General features: G+C 39.9%; 1 protein-coding gene across 6 annotated transcripts in view; it reads left to right on the forward strand.

The window, feature by feature from the left end:
• Positions 1-18,617, forward strand: part of SCUBE3 (signal peptide, CUB domain and EGF like domain containing 3) — a 146,073-nt gene that overhangs the window by 92,225 nt on the left and 35,231 nt on the right. For all 6 annotated transcript variants that reach the window (XM_077334458.1, XM_077334462.1, XM_077334457.1 and 3 more), the window contains 2 exons: positions 9,107-9,223; positions 18,329-18,451. In XM_077334458.1, coding sequence (XP_077190573.1) covers positions 9,107-9,223; positions 18,329-18,451 — 240 coding nt within the window. The remainder of the gene's footprint in view (positions 1-9,106; positions 9,224-18,328; positions 18,452-18,617) is intronic.

An 18,617-nucleotide genomic window follows, 5' to 3' on the forward strand; every position in this document is an offset into this window, starting at 1 on the left:
AGTGTAAACTGGACCTACATTAGAAAATGTACAGGCAGTTATTTAATTGGCATCCTGTAACTTCGCACTGGCTGTTTGTGTTGCTGCACTGGCTTTAAGAGTTTATACAATAGTAACTTGGGTATACCCTGATATTGCAAAACTAAAAAGGGAAACCCAACCTGGACAAAGTCAGGAACTCAAAAGCAGGGCTGTTTTTGCTTTGTTATTAATATATTATTGGTGCACTTTAATAAATATTTGTAATAATTTTTAATATTGTTTTAATATTGTTTTGCAGCTCAACCTTTGAGTTCCTGACTACACCCTGATATTGCCATTTTGCAGACAGAAACTGAAATGAAAAGATACTAGGTTGGATCGTGCACAAAATTGCTAGGGATGGAAGACTGGAGATTTGAATCCAGATCTCTTCAGTTTAACCACTATAGTATTATTACCCTTGAAAAGTAATCATAAGACATTTGAGGCAGAGCATTTAAGGGATGGGTGTGGAGGCAAACATAGATCAGGGACTTGCTAGCTTAGAGAGGTGTAGCAATATGCACCTGGAGGGAACAGTAAAAATGACATTCACATACCTGCTTTGGAACTGTAGCTCTCTTATAAATTTTCAAATGACACTCAGACATGGAGGCAGGAATTTGCTGTCTAAAGTGGCAGCCTCATGATTCTGCATGGGTAAGGCTTACTTGTCAATCTGCATTGCTTGTCTCATTGTCTCTGTTAGCCCCAGTATTTATCCCAAGTGGTTTTAAGGTTTAGAAACTTATCTGTTTCCAGTTTAAAGGTGCCTTATATAATCTGTGGGTATGTTGGTAAAAAACTTCCCATATTCTGTCCTGAAAACCAGTTCTTCTCAGTAACGAATGCCACAGTCACTTCAACTGACCTTAAAATAATGGTTATGCTTTGAACCATAATTATTGTGGTTTTATTTTGAATCAGGGGCCCGGGCAGCTACTATTTCCATTTAGAAAACATTGAGAATATCTAATCTTATTTAATTAGTACATTTTTATCACATCCTTCCTTTAACGAATTGTTTCCCCACCCTCTATTGCTTTCTTACCACACTTCAGTGAGGTGACTGCTCACCCCTAGCAAGCTTTTTGGCTCAGTTGGGATTTTCATCTGGGGTTCCCAAATCCTAGCATGATGCTGTAGCTGCTCACCATATAGGCTGACCTGGAAGCTCATCCAGTATCTTAAAAAATTTTTTTTTACAAAATTTGTATCCTACCTTTCTGCCCTCACAAAGGCTACCAAGGTCCTTATAAAGCTATTATAGTATTTTAAAAACATACTTTACACATTATAGTTTATTATACTGTGTTATATATGTTGTCTGTTTTGACTGCACTAAAATGGTAAGTTTGTGTCTAAGCTTATGTGATGGAGCACTTCTCCATAGAGTGCCCCCACTCCAACCCTGAATATGGACAACTGCATATCAGGTGAAAATGTCCTGTTTTACTTTCCTCCCTGGTCTGCTAGTTTTCTGTGTCTGGAAAAGATTTCAGTTTGTCTCCCCCCAACCCCATCAGACTCCTGTAGGGAAGCATTACATCTTGTGAACTCCCACTTGAAATCTAAAGATGTACAGCCCAAAAACAGGTTTATCATCACAGTGAGAACTAAGTCATAATTACTGATCGCTTGGTTTCTATGGTACAGAGGCATAATGTCTAGAATGCTGTTTTAACACACAAGGCTCTTTTTGTTTGTTGGTGAATTATGGTGATTGCAGCCTTGCTTTTCCCCATCATCTGACTCAGTCAGTCCTCATGGATGCCCTTTGTGGTTCTGTGAGTCATGTTTATTCACTTAGGCCTGGGAACCACACTCTCCTCATCTACCCCATGTTAATATCACCACAGAACAATACAAACCATTTTACATTGTGCCTCATTATTTCAGAAAAGTAGCTACACTGGGCTATAGCACCAAAATGATAAAGTTTTGTTTCATCTTAGAATCTCATTGGTTGGTGCGATATAGGCTTTTGCAGGTAACAGCCAACTCTGTCAGATGTAATTAATTAGATGTCTCTTTTCATAATGAATATAGTTTCTGGTCTTATAGGTGCCATTGGACTCAATTTTTGTAGTTTCTGGCTATGTGTGCTTAACATGCTTTCCGGTTCTATGTGGATCATTAATTCATTTCCCAACAGAGGTAGGTTAATAGGGTGTCCAGAGGATATGCTGTTTCTTAATTTGCTACATAAGATATTCATTAATGTGAATGAATAACATATGCAAGCAATACAAAATTACTCAAGACAATTAAATCTAAGGCAGATGGTAAAGATTTGCAAAAGAATCCCTTGAAACTACAATGGGAGAGTGAATGCAAAATAAATTTTGATTGCTGATAGGTTTTTAAATTCCTTAACTACATTTTAACACCCTGTTTATATAGAATTTATTATTACATATCAAGTTGTATAATGCTAATTGCATAACAGCTGTATAAAATATAGTGAAATATGCCATTAATACTTTGATTCTTATTTACTACAAGACCAAAGCCTCCATAGTATGCTTATGTGCATACAGAATTCTATGAGCTCTCGGCATGTTCTGAGGCTACAGACATTCCCAGAGTAATGGTGATTGTAAAGTTATAATCAAAAAGCATGAGCATAAGGTTTTCCCCATCCAGTGGTCAGAAAACAAACAGGATATTTATCACTATTATCATTATTTATGCATGCATATATTATAATGTGCCCACAAGAGAGTGCTGATCATCAGACAAGGGATTGTTACCGGATCCCCCACTTAGATCAATGAGAAGAACTGTCTTTGCTCATGCTCCCACTTTTATTGCAGCTGTGCTGTGGAATAGGATATTAGGAAAAAACCCAAACTTGAAAAGGTTGTGGAAGCTCTGTGAAACAGAGCTCTTTCATTGTGCCTTCAGTAGCCTATAAATGAAAATTCTGGCTTGCTTCCTTTTATTTTTATCTATTTGATACAATATTGTGGCTGTTCTTAAATTTTATGTACGTCTCTTAGGGTCCTATTGAATAGGAGAAAAATGAAAATCTACACTAAATTTTCTCCAACAGAATGGGGTGCATGCACACGAAAGCTTATACCCAGAATTAAACTTGGTTGGTCATGTCAGTGCCCTTGGACTCAGACTTTGTTTAAAAGGCAACTCTGTCAGCAGACCAGAACTTTTCCTGCCCTCCCCTCCCCCCCAGCTCACTGATATCCCTGAAATGCTGTTCAAAGGAGAGAGGGATCATCAGGAATAGCATAAGGATCAGATTGGAGGTCTGCAGCTGGAATGGAGAACTGGCAGAAATTACATCTTCCCATCTGTTAGCAGAAACTTTAGTCTGAATCCAGCCCATTTTAAATAAATAAGAAAAGAAAGCACTTAAGAATTACAATGGAATGTAATTGTTACATTTCTTGGTCGAAAACCAACATGAATTTTTTGGTGATACTAATTAAAGTCCTTTGGATCTTCTTTTTAGGATTTTTAGAAGGGGAAATGTTAGTGTGCTAATGATATCAGTATGTTTTCTCAGAATTGGCACATGGGATGGATTTGTGGGAAACTTCTGTGTAGAGCAATGGTCAAATAATAAAATCTCTCAGAAGTCTAATTGTTAGAATTTGAATTGTCCCCCTCTATCATTTGGTGGACAGATTTGTTACATAGGGTGAGAGAGGGGAGCTGCCACATACTGACAAGTAGACAGAAGCAGGTTCAGTAATGGATTTTTAAAAGAAAAGATTTAATTAGGTGACAAGTTTCATAAAAAGGGGTTTTCATGTTTGTATTCTGGAGAATGTCCAGTGTACCATCAGTACAAATTAAAAATCGAGTTCATATCCTATTGAAGTTACTGGCAAAAATTGTAAATGAGTAGCAGAAACAACACATATTGAAACTGATTAGAATGCTAGTTGCAAATGCTGTCATATGTGCCCTATTTGGGGGGTGGAGTTTAAAAAGGGAATGGAAAATTTTAGGCTTTACTTCCCATTCACAAAATATGTTCTTACTACTGTAGACAAAAATTGTTGGTTCGTTAGGGGAGAAAAAGCTCAAAACAAACCCTAAAGCACTTATTTATTAAGATCAAACAAATTGTCACAAAGTGATGAGCAAGTTTTAGAGTTCCTCAGAACTCTTTGAAAGGTTGAATTTTAAATATAGAAATACAAGGAAGTGAGAATGAAAAAAGAACAATATGTTGAAACATGAATGAAAGGTATGCTATATAGGAAGTGTTTCTGAATTAAAGCTTGTTTTTGTATCCCACTTTTTACTACCCAAAGGAGTCTCAAAATAGCTTATAATTGCCTACCCTTTCTCTCCCCAAAACAGGCACCCTGTGAGGTAGGTGGGTCTGAGAGACCTCTGTGAGAACTATGTCCAAGTTGATGCTGAGTGCAATTTTTATCCTACTAGCAAAAAAAGTCCATTTTATCTCTGAATACAACAGGCGCTTGGCCACCCCCCTGCCTCGTGCAGGCCAGGCAAGGCCTGGAGAGGCTTCATCAGGCCTTCTCGGGTTGGGGGGGCAGTCCGCTCCTCCTCCTGTTGACCCTGCAGCTCTATCAAGGCCTGGCAAGGCTGCAGCTGGGGCTGTTCAGGGCAGGGGCAACCTCTTCCCACCAGCCCACAGTCCTAGGCCCTCCTCCCTCCCAGCTGCTGCTTACCAGGCTGGAGGTGGATGCGACCAGGGGCAGGACATCCTACCTGATTGGTGGTTAGGCAGTGAATTCCAGCTCACCCCAGTACTCCTTACCAGCTTTATTAATGGTTACCAATTACCAGAAGCTTGGAGGTGGGGGTTACTCCAGAGTCCTTACTTACCACTCTTGCATAGATGTTTGTGACAGTTCTGAACAGATTTTCTAAGGAGGGGAATATGCTGGTTGACAGGAAATGCTTATTGCTAGTTCAAAATTTTAAAACAAGGACTCAATATGAGATTTTCTGTGAAGCTGGAGTATACTTTAATGAGGGCCACCCAGAATGTTTTGTTCTGAACTTCCTTGTACTGGAATAAGGGATGACATATTCCGCTAAAATAAGGACTTCAGTAACTAATACTAATGCTTTTTGTCATCAAAACAGGCCATTTGGCTTATAACATGCACCATATTCATTTGTTGTATTTTGTAATAGGAATACAGTTTAAAAATTAAATAACATTAATTAAGATTAATATTCAGGAAAATGGGACAGCATGCTTAGAGAGGAGCCAGTGGAGGGCATTTTGTCCAACCTTCAATATGGTTCCAGCCCATCTGACATGATGAGAAGAAATCAACTAATATTATAAAACCTTGTTTATTCCTAGACAGAAGTTATGTTGGTCACATTGGCATGAGCTTTATAATTCTCTTTACTTGCACACTTTATGACAGAGGTGCTATCCTGGTAATGGGCTGGCAAAATATAATTCTTTGAAACAGTTGAATAGGATAAGTATGGCAGATGCACTGTTGCTTCCGGTGGAGTTTTCTCATTATTCTGAATCCTGCTGAGCTTATCAAAATCTTCATCCTTTTTCAGTACAGGTTTCCTCCTCAGGCTGATCTGCCAGAGGTTCAAAAAAATTTTATATGCCATGAATTACTTGCTCTAATTGTGTCGAGGTTTTGAATTCAAATCTTCGAAAAATCTACTTGTTTCTGTGGAAAGAGATACTTGTGTCCTTTTGCCTCGGCCTCTAGATTTCACTTTCCTGTTGCCACAGTTGGGACATGGCTGTGTGTCTCATGGCTTCAGATTAAGGTATGCTCTTTGAACACTTAGGCTTTTGGAAGGAAGAAACATGTTCATGTTGTCTATGCTGAGCTCTCAGCTTTCGATAATTTATTGTTTTTATTGCCTGCTTATTTCTTCAGTAGACAGAAAATACTTGCTGCTAGATTATTCAAGTAAGATAGGTAATCTGTATTTTAGGTTCTTTTTCAGTTTGAAAACTCATACTCAAACTGTACATTATGATGGTAGACAGTTTGTTAAGGCCTGTTCTCCTTAATAGCATACAAAAAGGAGAAGCAGCTAAGCTGCACCCCTTTTTGCAGTTTAACTCCCCTGAAGCACCTTTCATTTCAGCTATTGTCACATACAAGAAGTGCATTTGACTCGGAGAGAGGAGCTTGTGGAGGAAGAGCTATGCAGAAATCAGGACTTGCAAAGAGAATATAATCCCTCTCATTCTGGCAGGCATTTTTGCTGTTAAAATTGGATCATCCATTCACACACAATGGCAGCAGATCTAGATAAATGGATCTGTTAAGGCCACATGTTGTTACAGTCCAGGGAAGGGACCTTCATGGCCATTTGCTCTCCCATATACAGAAGACTAATAGTAGGATAAACCCCTAGTCTCAGCAAATTTGACCCCTCAGTCACTTGTCTGAGATAACAGGAATGCAGGGACCAGGTGGGCACTTAGGGGAAGACTGATGAGCAGGAGGATCGAATATTTAATCTTTCCCATGTCTGCCAATTCTCTGATCCCATTGCCCTTTCCAGATGTGTAAAATTGTTGTTTTGGATCTTAGCTCTGGGAAAAGAATTTTTAAACTTACTGTGGTTGGGAACATTGCAGAAGAGATGAATAACATTAAATGTTAAAACAGTAACATTTACTTTTCATAAATGCTCTTAATGTTTTTCTAAAATTTGCGGGAAAGTGGGGGGGGGTTACCTACACATTTGAAGAACATGTGCTATACACTGCAGAAACAAAACTGACAGCAAACCATGTTCACGTTAGTGTTTCTTAACACAGAGGTCTCCAACCCCCGGTCCGCTGCCCGGTACCGGGCCATTAAGGCCATGGTACCGGGCCGCCAGCGGCCGCGCCTGCCTTCCCCTCCCCCCGCAGCGAGGGGGGGAAGAGGCAGGCGCGGCCGCTGGCACGCCAGTGACGCGCACGCGCGGAGCCGCCACACATGCGTGTTTGTGCCCCCTGCTGGTGAAAACGTGCAAGTGCGGCTGTTCTGCGCATGCGCGTTAGCGCCACCTAGTGGCGAAAACGCGCATGTGCGGCAACTGCGCGTGCACGTTTACGTGCAGCTGCTGTGGCCGGGCCGCCGGCGCTCTCCCACCCTCGGAGGCGGTCCCCGACTACAAGAAGGTTGGGGACCGCTGTCTTAACAAATATCAGTGACAGAGCTGATAATATGAATAATGTATGTAAGGTAGATAGATTGTGAATTTGTTAATTTTTAAGTGTTCAAGTCATAATACAATTTAAAATCCAAAAGTTTGCTTTACTATGTGAAATTTACAAACCTAATTTGCAGGGAGGAAACCAGCAGTCAAGGGGCAGGTTAGGCACCTCTTTCTCATCTATTGCTTCTTCCATGCTCATTCTCACCCAACCCCATCACTATGTTTCACCTTAATCTGTTTTACAGGGATATTACAAGCATAAAATGGGTCTCTGATCTCCTTGGAAGAAGGATGGTTGCCAGCATAAAAAATGTTTTTCATATGATAATATTTGTATTTTCAGATTCTATCTAGCTATGAAATATTTTAACCTCTCTAATATCACACTAAGAGTTTTAAAAGTAAATTGATAGTAGTTCTGGTAGCTGAACGTTGATGTTGGACCTCTGCACAGTAAAAGTTTGTGCTTACCTGCTGCTGTATATGGTTCCACATCAGAAATTGTTAGCAGCTATTCAAACCACTTTGTATAATGTTGGGGATATCACTATTTGTGTCCCTTTACTTATGTTCCTGAATCGCTGTGGAAAAATCCAGGCAGGCAGTAAAAGCATAGATATTATCTATATTTAGTTGCCAGTAAATTCCACTATATTCAGCGTGGGGTTTTAAATTAATAATTTATTATTATTGTTGTTGTTGTTGTTTAAAATAGAAAAGAGTCGGTAACATAATATAGTATATCTTTTCCTACACAATTATCTAATACTTCAAAATGACTACTTATTCAAATATTTTAGATAACAGTTCCAGTGATTGTAACATTCTTCGGGAGGTCTTCTATTCACTAAGTTTGTCAATGTAGCCATTGTAGCAAGTTCTCCAATCATATATCTACTCCAGGCAGGTCTTGCTGTTTCCATCTTTGCACCACTAAAAGTCATGCTGCAGCAGTAGCATGAAAAAAATTATCTAGCATATACTGGTAGATTATCAGATTATCAAGAAAAAACACTACATTCAGTGTTTTGACAGAGTTTAAATATGCAAAGAGAAGCAGAGCCCCAAGCTGTTTAAAAGAATAAAATTATTTTATTAAGAAAAGAAACAAAATTTGTATAGAAAGAAGAGACAGAGACTTAATTGTATAACTGTTCTTCATTCTGTTTGATCTGAATGCAAACAGGGAGCTTGCTCAAAGGAGCAGGATATCTCCTATTGAGCCAATCAGAACACTGGAGGTCATTTGAAACACATCAGGAAGTTCCTATTCTAATTTTATTAATGCACATCTCCTCTGATGCCCCCTGTAGGATATTCTTCTTATGCCTTTGAATTATGCACATTGCAGATCTTGAGTATTTCAACACAATGAACCTTCTTCCAAGGCTAGGGTATGGGTGCTGCTGATAATTTCTGCTAACAGAAGAGAGAGTGTACCTAGGTCTCTGATTCTGTTGAGCCTATTAATCCTAACTGACTAATTATGTTGAAACTATCATTATTAATGTATGGGTTTGTTTAATTTTGATAAAATTGCATATTGTGTTATTTTTGAAGTGTACAGATTTATCTTAGAATTAGATAAACTTTGAAATTTATATAAAGTTTTTTCTGAATTTGAACTTTTTAAAGCTTTTTCTTTTAAATTCTTTAAAGTTGAATTCAAACTTTAGCCTACAGGTATCTGAATCTTCAGTTAAGTGATTTAGACTAGAGTCCCACTGATCTTTTATTTTTGCTTTCTGAGCCAAATACTTGCAAATTTGTTTCCCCCTGTTTTAAGGATATCTCAAACTAAATACCCTAAGTTCAGATTGCAGATTTTTTATTTATATGTATTAAATATCCTCATTTGGATGGTCATCTCAGACTTAACTGGCTATAAATGTATGCATACTTTACAAGTGCTCTTAATTATTCCTTTATCTTCTTGTAGAGACTTGTGCCGTCAACAACGGAGGCTGTGACAGTAAATGCCATGATGCAGCAACTGGTGTGCACTGTAGCTGCCCAATGGGTTTCATGCTCCAACCTGACAGGAAAACATGTAAAGGTAAATGGCAATTAAATGTATATCCAACTAGAGAGTGGAGCAAAGCTTGAGTTATGAAGTCGTATTTCAATTGACCTGCAGATACAGTGGGATGTTCTAACATGAGAGGATGAGATCTTTGCATTCTTATCATGGCCGTGATTTAATCAGTGCATGGCAACAGACTATTCATTTAAACTCTTTCTTGGTTGGTTTATTTATTGTAATATATAGTTTATTTACTATAGATTTACCATTTTTAAAGAGGCACTTTTATTGCCTTTTACTGCACAAAAGTGCCCTGTTCCAATTGGTCATACAATAATTGGTACTAGTAGTGGGAACCACTGGAGACCCCAAACAGAGTGGGATAAAGTTATGGACATCTTTGGACAATGCTGTTAGCACTATGACTATGTAAGCTACTACCTTAGTATTTGTTCTAGTTTTTGCAAGGTTTTATCCCTATTCTGTGGCTAAACATAACCAACATAGCCAACCAGTATCACCAAAGCAATGAAACTGGTTTACTGTTTTGCAAAGAAGATATACTATAACTCTGTACCTGCATATGTGAAAAGGTGCTGTTTTTTCATACACCTAGTGGGTTCATGGCTGAACAATGAAATTGATTACTAGTTCAGGCATGTAACAACCCTGCTAAAATAGATCTGCTTGCACATACCCATGGTTTCTGCTCCATATCAAGTCAATATTCTTGACCTAGCCAAAGCATTTAAGGCTTTCAAAAAGGTTGTTTTTACAAAATAACAGGACAGTTGTTGCTCAGACATTACTCTGATTCTGGATAGTTTTATCCAGCGAGCACTTCTGTCTCAGGGATTTCATATTTTAACCTATCACTCTTACCACAGCGTTTTGTTACTTGGAAAATGCTATTCTTACCACTGCTCACCACTATTGTATCCATTTGCAAGTGAATATATTATGAAATATGATTATAGACATGGACATCCACTGGATAATGCCACAGCATCAGCTGATGTGAAATAACACAAGGTGTTTCCCCTATATAACAACAGTTTACTTCAGTGGACTTAGATGGATTTAACTCTGCTTAGACTTGCACTGCTTGAGACTGAGCACCACTCTGATGTTGGGTTGCACCTTAAAAAAAAGAAAAAGGGAGCAAACTCCAGCAAGGCTGCCCTTTCTCATTACAACAGTGCCCTGTCCTTCATGGGTGACTTGCTTTTGATTTTATTTATTCTTTGAAGGGTTGTCCCTTCCATAAATAGAGCACAAATTCCGCCCAATATATTTATTTCAAAGAGGCAATCGAGAAGAAAATTCAGTCCGCATTAAACAGCAAAATCCCAGGGGCCTCCCCAATCCATTACACAAAGGCAGGATATCACGCTGTTGGCGTTGGATCTGCGCTAGCATGAGTTTTTCTGTAAGAGAAGCGTGCAGGCTGGGTTTTTTTTAATCATCTGGAAAGGCTCGCAGAGAAAAAGGTGAGACTCCACAAATGGAGGGCATCTGTGTTCTGTCTCTGGCAGCTCCAGGGAACATGACCTTAGTTAAAAGGAAAAAGCCCTTCTGCTGAAAGCTGTCTAACCGCCTTACTGATTCCAGACCCCATTTGCTTCGTTATTATTTTTCGGAGCTCACCGCCTCTAAGATGCTAGAGTTCCAGGAAAGCATAATAACCCAGAGCCATATCCCCTGTGTCTGGGATTTTATTACAGTTTGGAGCTGTTTTACTGCTAGTTCACTTCACTCACAATAACAATAATAATAATAGTAAAAGCTCCAGCATAGTTCTTGATGGAATTGTTGGGGTGGGGGAGAGACAAGGGAGCAGCCTTGGATGAGGGCTGCCTGAGCCCTTTTTCTGGGATTTATCAGCCTTGGCTCATTCTATTTTACAGACCATTTCCTAGCAGTAAATTTTCTGACTTGTAAGTAAAAATATCCCTTAACAGGTAGTTGGAGCTTTTTGAGAATTTAGGAAATTATATAGGGGTGGGTTATGTTTGCTTTTGCAAAACAGCCAAGTTGTAAGGTTTAAAAAAAATGTTCACATTTATTTTCAAAACTACTGTTCTCTGAAGGCTATTTCCTTTTCCAATTTACTTCGTCTTTACAGTCCCTCTCCTTGTTATTTGAGTACCGAAAGCCACTTAGCCACCTCATCCAGACTGTGATTATTCTGATCCTGGAGCCCAGGGCTTGTCTGAGCCCTCGGCCTCACCTCCTCCCTTACCTAGGCACCTCATTGAGGCACTAGGGGTGGTGATCATGATAGTCCAGAGCTGGCTTTAGCTTTTTGCTGCTTGAGGCAAAGATGTCTAAATCACTGCTGCCTTCACACCCCTCCAGATTTAACATCTGGTGGCTCTCTGCTCATAGACAAGTAGCTGCTGCTTTAGCACATTTGCTATAGGAAGCCTGAGCTCTGTGTGTGCGAGACTAACATTAGCTCAGACAATGACTGGAATCCAGTAGTACCTTTGTTGTTGTTGTTATGTGCGAAGTCGTGTCCGACCCATCGCGACCCCATGGACAATGATCCTCCAGGCCTTCCTGTCCTCTACCATTCCCCGGAGTCCATTTAAGTTTGCACCTACTGCTTCAGTGACTCCATCCATCCACCTCATTCTCTGTCGTCCCCTTCTTCTTTTGCCCTCGATCTCTCCCAGCATTAGGCTCTTCTCCAGGGAGTCCTTCCTTCTCATGAGGTGGCCAAAATATTTGAGTTTCATCTTCAGGATCTGGCCTTCTAAAGAGCAGTCAGGGCTAATCTCCTCTAGGACTGACCGGTTTGTTCGCCTTGCAGTCCAAGGGACTCGCAAGAGTCTTCTCCAGCACCAGAGTTCAAAAGCCTCAATTCTTTGACGCTCGGCCTTCCTTATGGTCCAACTTTCGCAGCCATACATTGCAACTGGGAAGACCATAGCCTTGACTAAACGCACTTTTGTTGGCAGGGTGATGTCTCTGCTTTTTAGGATGCTGTCTAGATTTGACATAGCTTTCCTCCCCAGGAGCAAGCGTCTTTTAATTTCTTTGCTGCAGTCCCCATCTGCAGTGATCTTGGAGCCCAGGAAAATAAAATCTGTCACTATCTCCATTTCTTCCCTTTCTATTTGCCAGGAATTGAGAGGGCCGGATGCCATGATCTTTGTTTTCTTGATGTTGAGTTTCAAGCCAACTTTGGCACTCTCCTCCTTCACCCTCATCAACAGGCTCTTTAGTTCCTCTTCACTTTCTGCCATTAGAGTGGTATCATCTGCATATCTGAGGTTGTTGATATTTCTCCCTGCAATCTTGATCCCAATTTGTGACTCCTCTAATCCCGCCTTTCTCATGATGTGCTCCGCATACAAGTTAAATAGGCAAGGCGACAGTATACAGCCTTGCCGAACTCCTTTCTCAATTTTGAACCAGTCAGTGATTCCATGTTCAGTTCTCACTGTTGCTTCTTGACCTGCATATAAATTTCTCAAGAGACAAATAAGATGCTCTGGTATTCCCATCTCTTTAAGAACTTGCCACAATTTGTTGTGCTCCACACAATCAAAGGCTTTAGCATAGTCAATGAAGCAGAAGTAGACGTTCTTCTGGTACTCCCTAGCTTTCTCCATGATCCAGCGTATGTTGGCAATTTGATCTCTAGTTCCTCTGCCTCTTCGAAATCCTGCCTGTACTTCTGGAAGTTCTCGGTCCACATATTGCTGGAGCCTAGCTTGTAGGATTTTGAGCATAACTTTGCTAGCATGAGAAATTAGTGCGATGGTGCGGTAGTTTGAACATTCTTTGGCATTGCCCTTCTTTGGGATTGGAATGTAAACTGACCTTTTCCAATCCTGTGGCCATTGTTGAGTTTTCCAAATTTGCTGGCATATTGAGTGTAGCACTTTTACTGCATTGTCCTTTAAAATTTTGAATAGTTCAACTGGAATGCTGTCACTACCACTAGCTTTATTGTTGCTCAGACTTCCTAAGGCCCATTTGACTTCACATTCCAGGATGTCTGGCTCCAGGTCAGTAACTACCCCATTGTGGTCATCAGGGATGTTAAGCTCGCTCTTGTATAGTTCTTCTGTATAATTTTGCCACCTTTGTTTGATCTCTTCTGCTTCTGTGAGGTCCCTACCATTTTGGTCCCTTATCATACCCATCTTTGCATGAAACGTTCTCTTCATATCTCCAATTTTCTTGAAAAGATCTCTGGTCCTCCCCATTCTATTGTTTTCTTCTATTTGTTTGCACTGTTCATTTAAGAAGGCATTCTTATCTCTTCTAGCTTTTCTCTGGAATTCTGCATTCAATTGGGTGTATCTTTCTCTTTCTCCCTTGCCTTTCACTTCCCTGCTCTCCTTAGCTATTTGTAAAGCTTCCTCAGACAGCCATTTTGATTTCTTGCATTTCTTTTTCTTTGGGATGGTTTTAGTTGCTACCTCTTGTACAATGTTGCGAACCTCCGTCCATAGTTCTTCAGGCACTCTGTCTATCAGATCTAATTCCTTAAATCTATTTGTCACCTCCACTGTGTATTCGTCAGGGATATGATTTAGTTCATACCTGAGTGGCCTAGTGCTTTTCCCTACTTTCTTCAATTTAAGCCTAAATTTTGCAACAAGAAGCTCATGATCTGAACCACAATCAGCTCCTGGTCTTGTTTTTATTGACTGGATAGAACTTTTCCATCTTTGGCTGCAGAGCACATAGTCAATCTGATTTCTGTGTTGACCGTCTGGTGATGTCCATGTGTAGAGTCGTCTCTTGGGTTGCTGGAAAAGAGTGTTTGCTATGACCATTGTATTCTCTTGACAAAATTCTACCAGCCTGTGCCCTGCTTCATTTTGTACTCCAAGGCCAAACTTGCCTGTTATCCCGGTTATCTTTTGGCTTCCTACTTTAGCATTCCAATCCCCCATGATGATAAGCACATCATTTTTGGGCGTTGCTTCTAGAAGGTGTTGTAGGGCTTCATAGAACTGATCAACTTCATCCTCTTCAGCAGCAGTGGTTGGGGCGTAGACCTGGATCACTGTGATGTTGAATGGTTTGCCTTGGATTCGAACTGAGATCAATCTGTCATTTTGGGGATTGTATCCCAAGACTGCTTTTCCTACTCTCTTATTGATTATGAATGCTACTCCATTTCTTCTGCGAGATTCTTGTCCACAGTAGTATACCTGATGGTCATCTGAATTAAATTCACCCATTCCTGTCCATTTTAGTTCACTGATTCCTAAAATGTCGATGTTCAGTCTTCTCATTTCTTGTTTAACCACGTCCAGTAGTACCTTAGAGACCAATTAGTTTGCACAGTATTACTGAGAACATACTATGCTCAGTTGCCTCTGAGGAAGATATATATATCTTTGGAGGTTTGCCTCCCTCAAAATTGGGTACCTCTAAATTACACATTAAAATAAGCAAATACAGATAAGCCACTCACCCTATAGAGAAACATGAAGAAGTCTGTTCTCTTCCTAAAGGTTTGCTCAAGCATTGCTCACTTACTCAATAATTGCTGAAAGCTAATATTCCATGGCTACTGTCACTCCATAATTACTGAGATTTCTGGTGTTGTATAGTACAGGGGTAGTCAACCTGTGGTCCTCCAGATGTTCATGGACTACAATTCCCACGGGCTCGTGGGAATTGTAGTCCATGGACATCTGGAGGACCACAGGTTGACTACCCCTGGTATAGTAGTTATAATACCCATTCCATGACATTTTGTGGCACATTTCTTGCCCCACCCCCAACTGTGCATAATTTACATTATCTATGCCTATTATCCAGTTTGGTATAGTGGTTAGGAGTATGGACTTCTAATCTGGCGAGCTCCTTCCCCACATGCAGCCAGCTGGGTGACCTTGGGCTCGCCACAGCACTGAGAAAACTGCTCTGACAGAGCAGGAATATGGGGGCTCTCTCAGCCTCACCCACCTCACAGGGTGTGGGGAGAGGAAAGGGAAGGCGAATGCAAGCCTTCGGGTAGAGAAAAGCGGCATATAAAAACCAACTCTTCTTCTTTGCACGTTAACAAAGAAGACCTGTTTTTTTGTTCCCCATTTTTTCTACCCAATGCTCTGATCACACCCAAGTCCAATTACCTTAATGATCTCTACGTGGGGCTGCCTTTGAAAATGGTTTGGAAAGTTCAGTTGATCCAAAATGTGACATCCAGGCTATCATCAGGGATTGGTTATTGGAATCTTATCACTGAAACTGAAAGAGCCACATTGGCTCTTCTGTTCCTGGGGATAACTCAGAGTACTGGTTCTTATTTTAAGGCTCTAAATCCCTTGCTATTGGGGTACCTGAAGAACTGCCTCCTCCCATACTATTCAACCTGCTAGTTAAGAAGAGTTGCCTCTAAAGCCTCCAAAGCACTATCTATGTCTTTGCCTTCAGAGGCATGGTGGGCAGCAACTAGGGACTGGGCATTTAATGTGGGGTCAGTTCACCTTTGGAACTTGCTTGCAAAGCCCTTTGCTAGGGCCACTATAAGTCTAAGCTAAACAGGGCTGGCACTTGGAAGGCTCTGCAGAGGAAGGCAGTGGTAAACTACCTCTGCTCCTTACTCGCCTTGAAAGCCCCATTCTGGGTTCACCCTTGGGATCACCTGGTGCATGCATGTGAGGCATGTGAGGCCAAAACTGTCGTTTTACCCAGACTTTTAATTAAGGGTTTTTATACTACCAGCTTTTTAATGATCTTCTTCTGTTTTATGAATAGTTTTAATGGCATTTTAGTGGCTTACTTTTAATATTGTGGTGATACTGTTTTATAGCTGCCTTGAGCAGGCTCTGAAGAAGTGGCATAGAAGTAGCTTAAATAAATAAATACACAAAGATGACATGAAGACTCAGGCTGTGGCTTTCCAGTTTTAAAAAATGAATGCTGTTAAATTAATTTTAAAAACATCCCACAATATTCTCACATGAATCAATATGTAAATGGAAATTTTAAAAATATCTCCCAGAAACTACAAGTACTGAACTCTTTCAAAATATATAAACAACATATGATATGGTGAAGTCTGGAAAATATGAAAACGAAGTAGGGAAGAGAAGCTATTCATGAAGACACTAGCCACAAAATTCTGCTGTTAAGGAGAACACCATCCCAATTAATTCCACCAGTCATAGATTACTGATCAGATGGCCATCCCGCCATATGAGATATGTGGGGAAGCATTACCACTTAGAAAGTACTCCAACTTGTCATCACCTAAGAAGCCTGGCAGAAAAATATCATTCCACTTGGGTAGTAATACAGTTGACTAAGCAACCGAGTACTACAAATCATGTCAGTTATCTATGGTCACCAGATCTCTGCCTGATGTGGGACGTGGCTGTTTTTGTGGAAGTTCATGTGCAAAATATATACATGTATGCCTAGGCTTTCTCTGTTATTTTTCCTTAGCAGAACATTAGGGGTATGCATTCGGCTAATCCAAACCAAAAAAAAAAAAAAAACCCTAGATATTTTTTCAACTGGATATAGATTTTGATATTTTTCAGCTATCTGAAATAGCCGAACCTGGGATTTTTCAGAACCACTGGAAAGCTGAAGTTGAAGGATGTTGCAAGGTGAACTCATGACTTGGCAAAGATGTTTAAAGGAATTTCAAGCTCTTTAAACACAGAGTCCATTCATGCCACAGCTTGCAAAGGCATTTAAATTTTAGACATAACCATGTTCCCTTTAAAATTTAGATGCTTCTCCCGCCCATCCATTGAAAACAATGGAGGCTACAGACACCTTATTTTGGGGGCCATAGAATTGGACCCTCCCCCCCCCAACCAATCTTTTTCAGTCTTGGGCGGAGGGATTTGAGGAAAGGCACCAGCAGCTAAGCTACAAATTTGGTGCCTGTACCTAAAAAGCAGAGCCCCAGATACCCCCAGACCTATTCTCCATTATACCCTATGGGGACCATTGACTGTAAGGGTCCCCATAGTGTACAATGGGGCTGAAAATAAACTGGCATTCCTCAATATTTACCGAATCCATATAGCATACCATAACTGGGATTTGGGAATATTGATATAATTAAATACCTATATAAATACCTATATTTGGGGGGTTCATCTACCCAAACCTGAAAAATACGGAGGGAGTTTACACATCCCTACAGAACATATTGCAAATGGTTGCCAGAAAAAGGCAATGCTGTGAATATGTATATGGATTATCTGAATCCTTTAACTTGTACTCTCTCATTCTGCAGGGGACAAAATCCATAGAAAAATTTCCATTTTTTATTTAATAAAATTAGTAACTATGAGTGCATGCTATTATCAATCCAATATTAGGTAAGCTTGGCAGTTTCAAAATTGTAGTTATCCCTTGAAATTGCATAAGAGAATGCATACGTGTTTTATTAATTTGCAGACTGGGGATGGGGCAATAAAAACCACAAATACATTTTAAAAATCCAAATAAAGAATCAGGTTATGCTCTTCCCTGGCTATTGAATTTTTTTATTTATATGGTTCTTCTCACATGGTAGAAGGAATATTATAACCAGTCCACTGGGGAACTAACAAGTAATGCAGAAGATGCTCCTGAGACGTTCATGGGTGAGAGTCTCTATCTGTGGCATATCAAGCATTGTTCTCTGGTTGTGCTAAAATTACATAGCCAGCATAAGTAGTTACACCTTTCTAAGGCTGTTGGTTTCAATGGAACTGGGTAAGTATAACTAAATTTAAGATGACACAAGAGCAGTATGTCAACAGTTTTCAATAGCAAAAAGGGAAGCACATGCTATGTTGCCTTTAAATTTTTATGTTTTATTCACATAAAATAATCATGATTCAATAGAACATATGAACCATACCTAATATTTTCCTCCTAATCAAATAATCTGGTCAAGTACTTGTTGTTCATAGGGATATAAAATTAATCAAAGGTGTTTACTAATATGTCAGAATATGTAAAAAGCCATGCCTATTACAGGAATTATGGGCCCCCAATCAGGATCAGTGTATTGTTGGGAACTGAACTCAGGCATCCCATCCACATGTTCCATCAAATTATATATTAGTTAATGTCTAGCCATTTCTTTAGCTATTACATTTCTTTTGCTATTTTAATTAAATTTGTTTTCCCCTTTGTTTTTCCTCCCTATCACAGACATTGATGAATGCCGGTTGAACAATGGTGGTTGTGATCACATCTGCCGGAACACAGTGGGCAGTTTTGAGTGCAGTTGCAAAAAGGGATACAAACTGTTGATCAATGAAAGGACCTGCCAAGGTAATATCATCTTGAGTGTTGGCACAAAAGAGCAATACAAGGATTGCCTGAGTATGAAAGCTGAGGAAACACTGAATTGATCACTCGTCTAAGAAAGCAGCAATGAAAAATGTCTAAACGGTTGAGAGGGGAAAGATGAACCTTGGTTTGATTCCACACAAAAGTT

Source organism: Paroedura picta, chromosome 4 (genome assembly GCF_049243985.1).
Source record: "Paroedura picta isolate Pp20150507F chromosome 4, Ppicta_v3.0, whole genome shotgun sequence".
Classification (NCBI taxonomy): Eukaryota; Metazoa; Chordata; class Lepidosauria; order Squamata; family Gekkonidae; genus Paroedura; species Paroedura picta.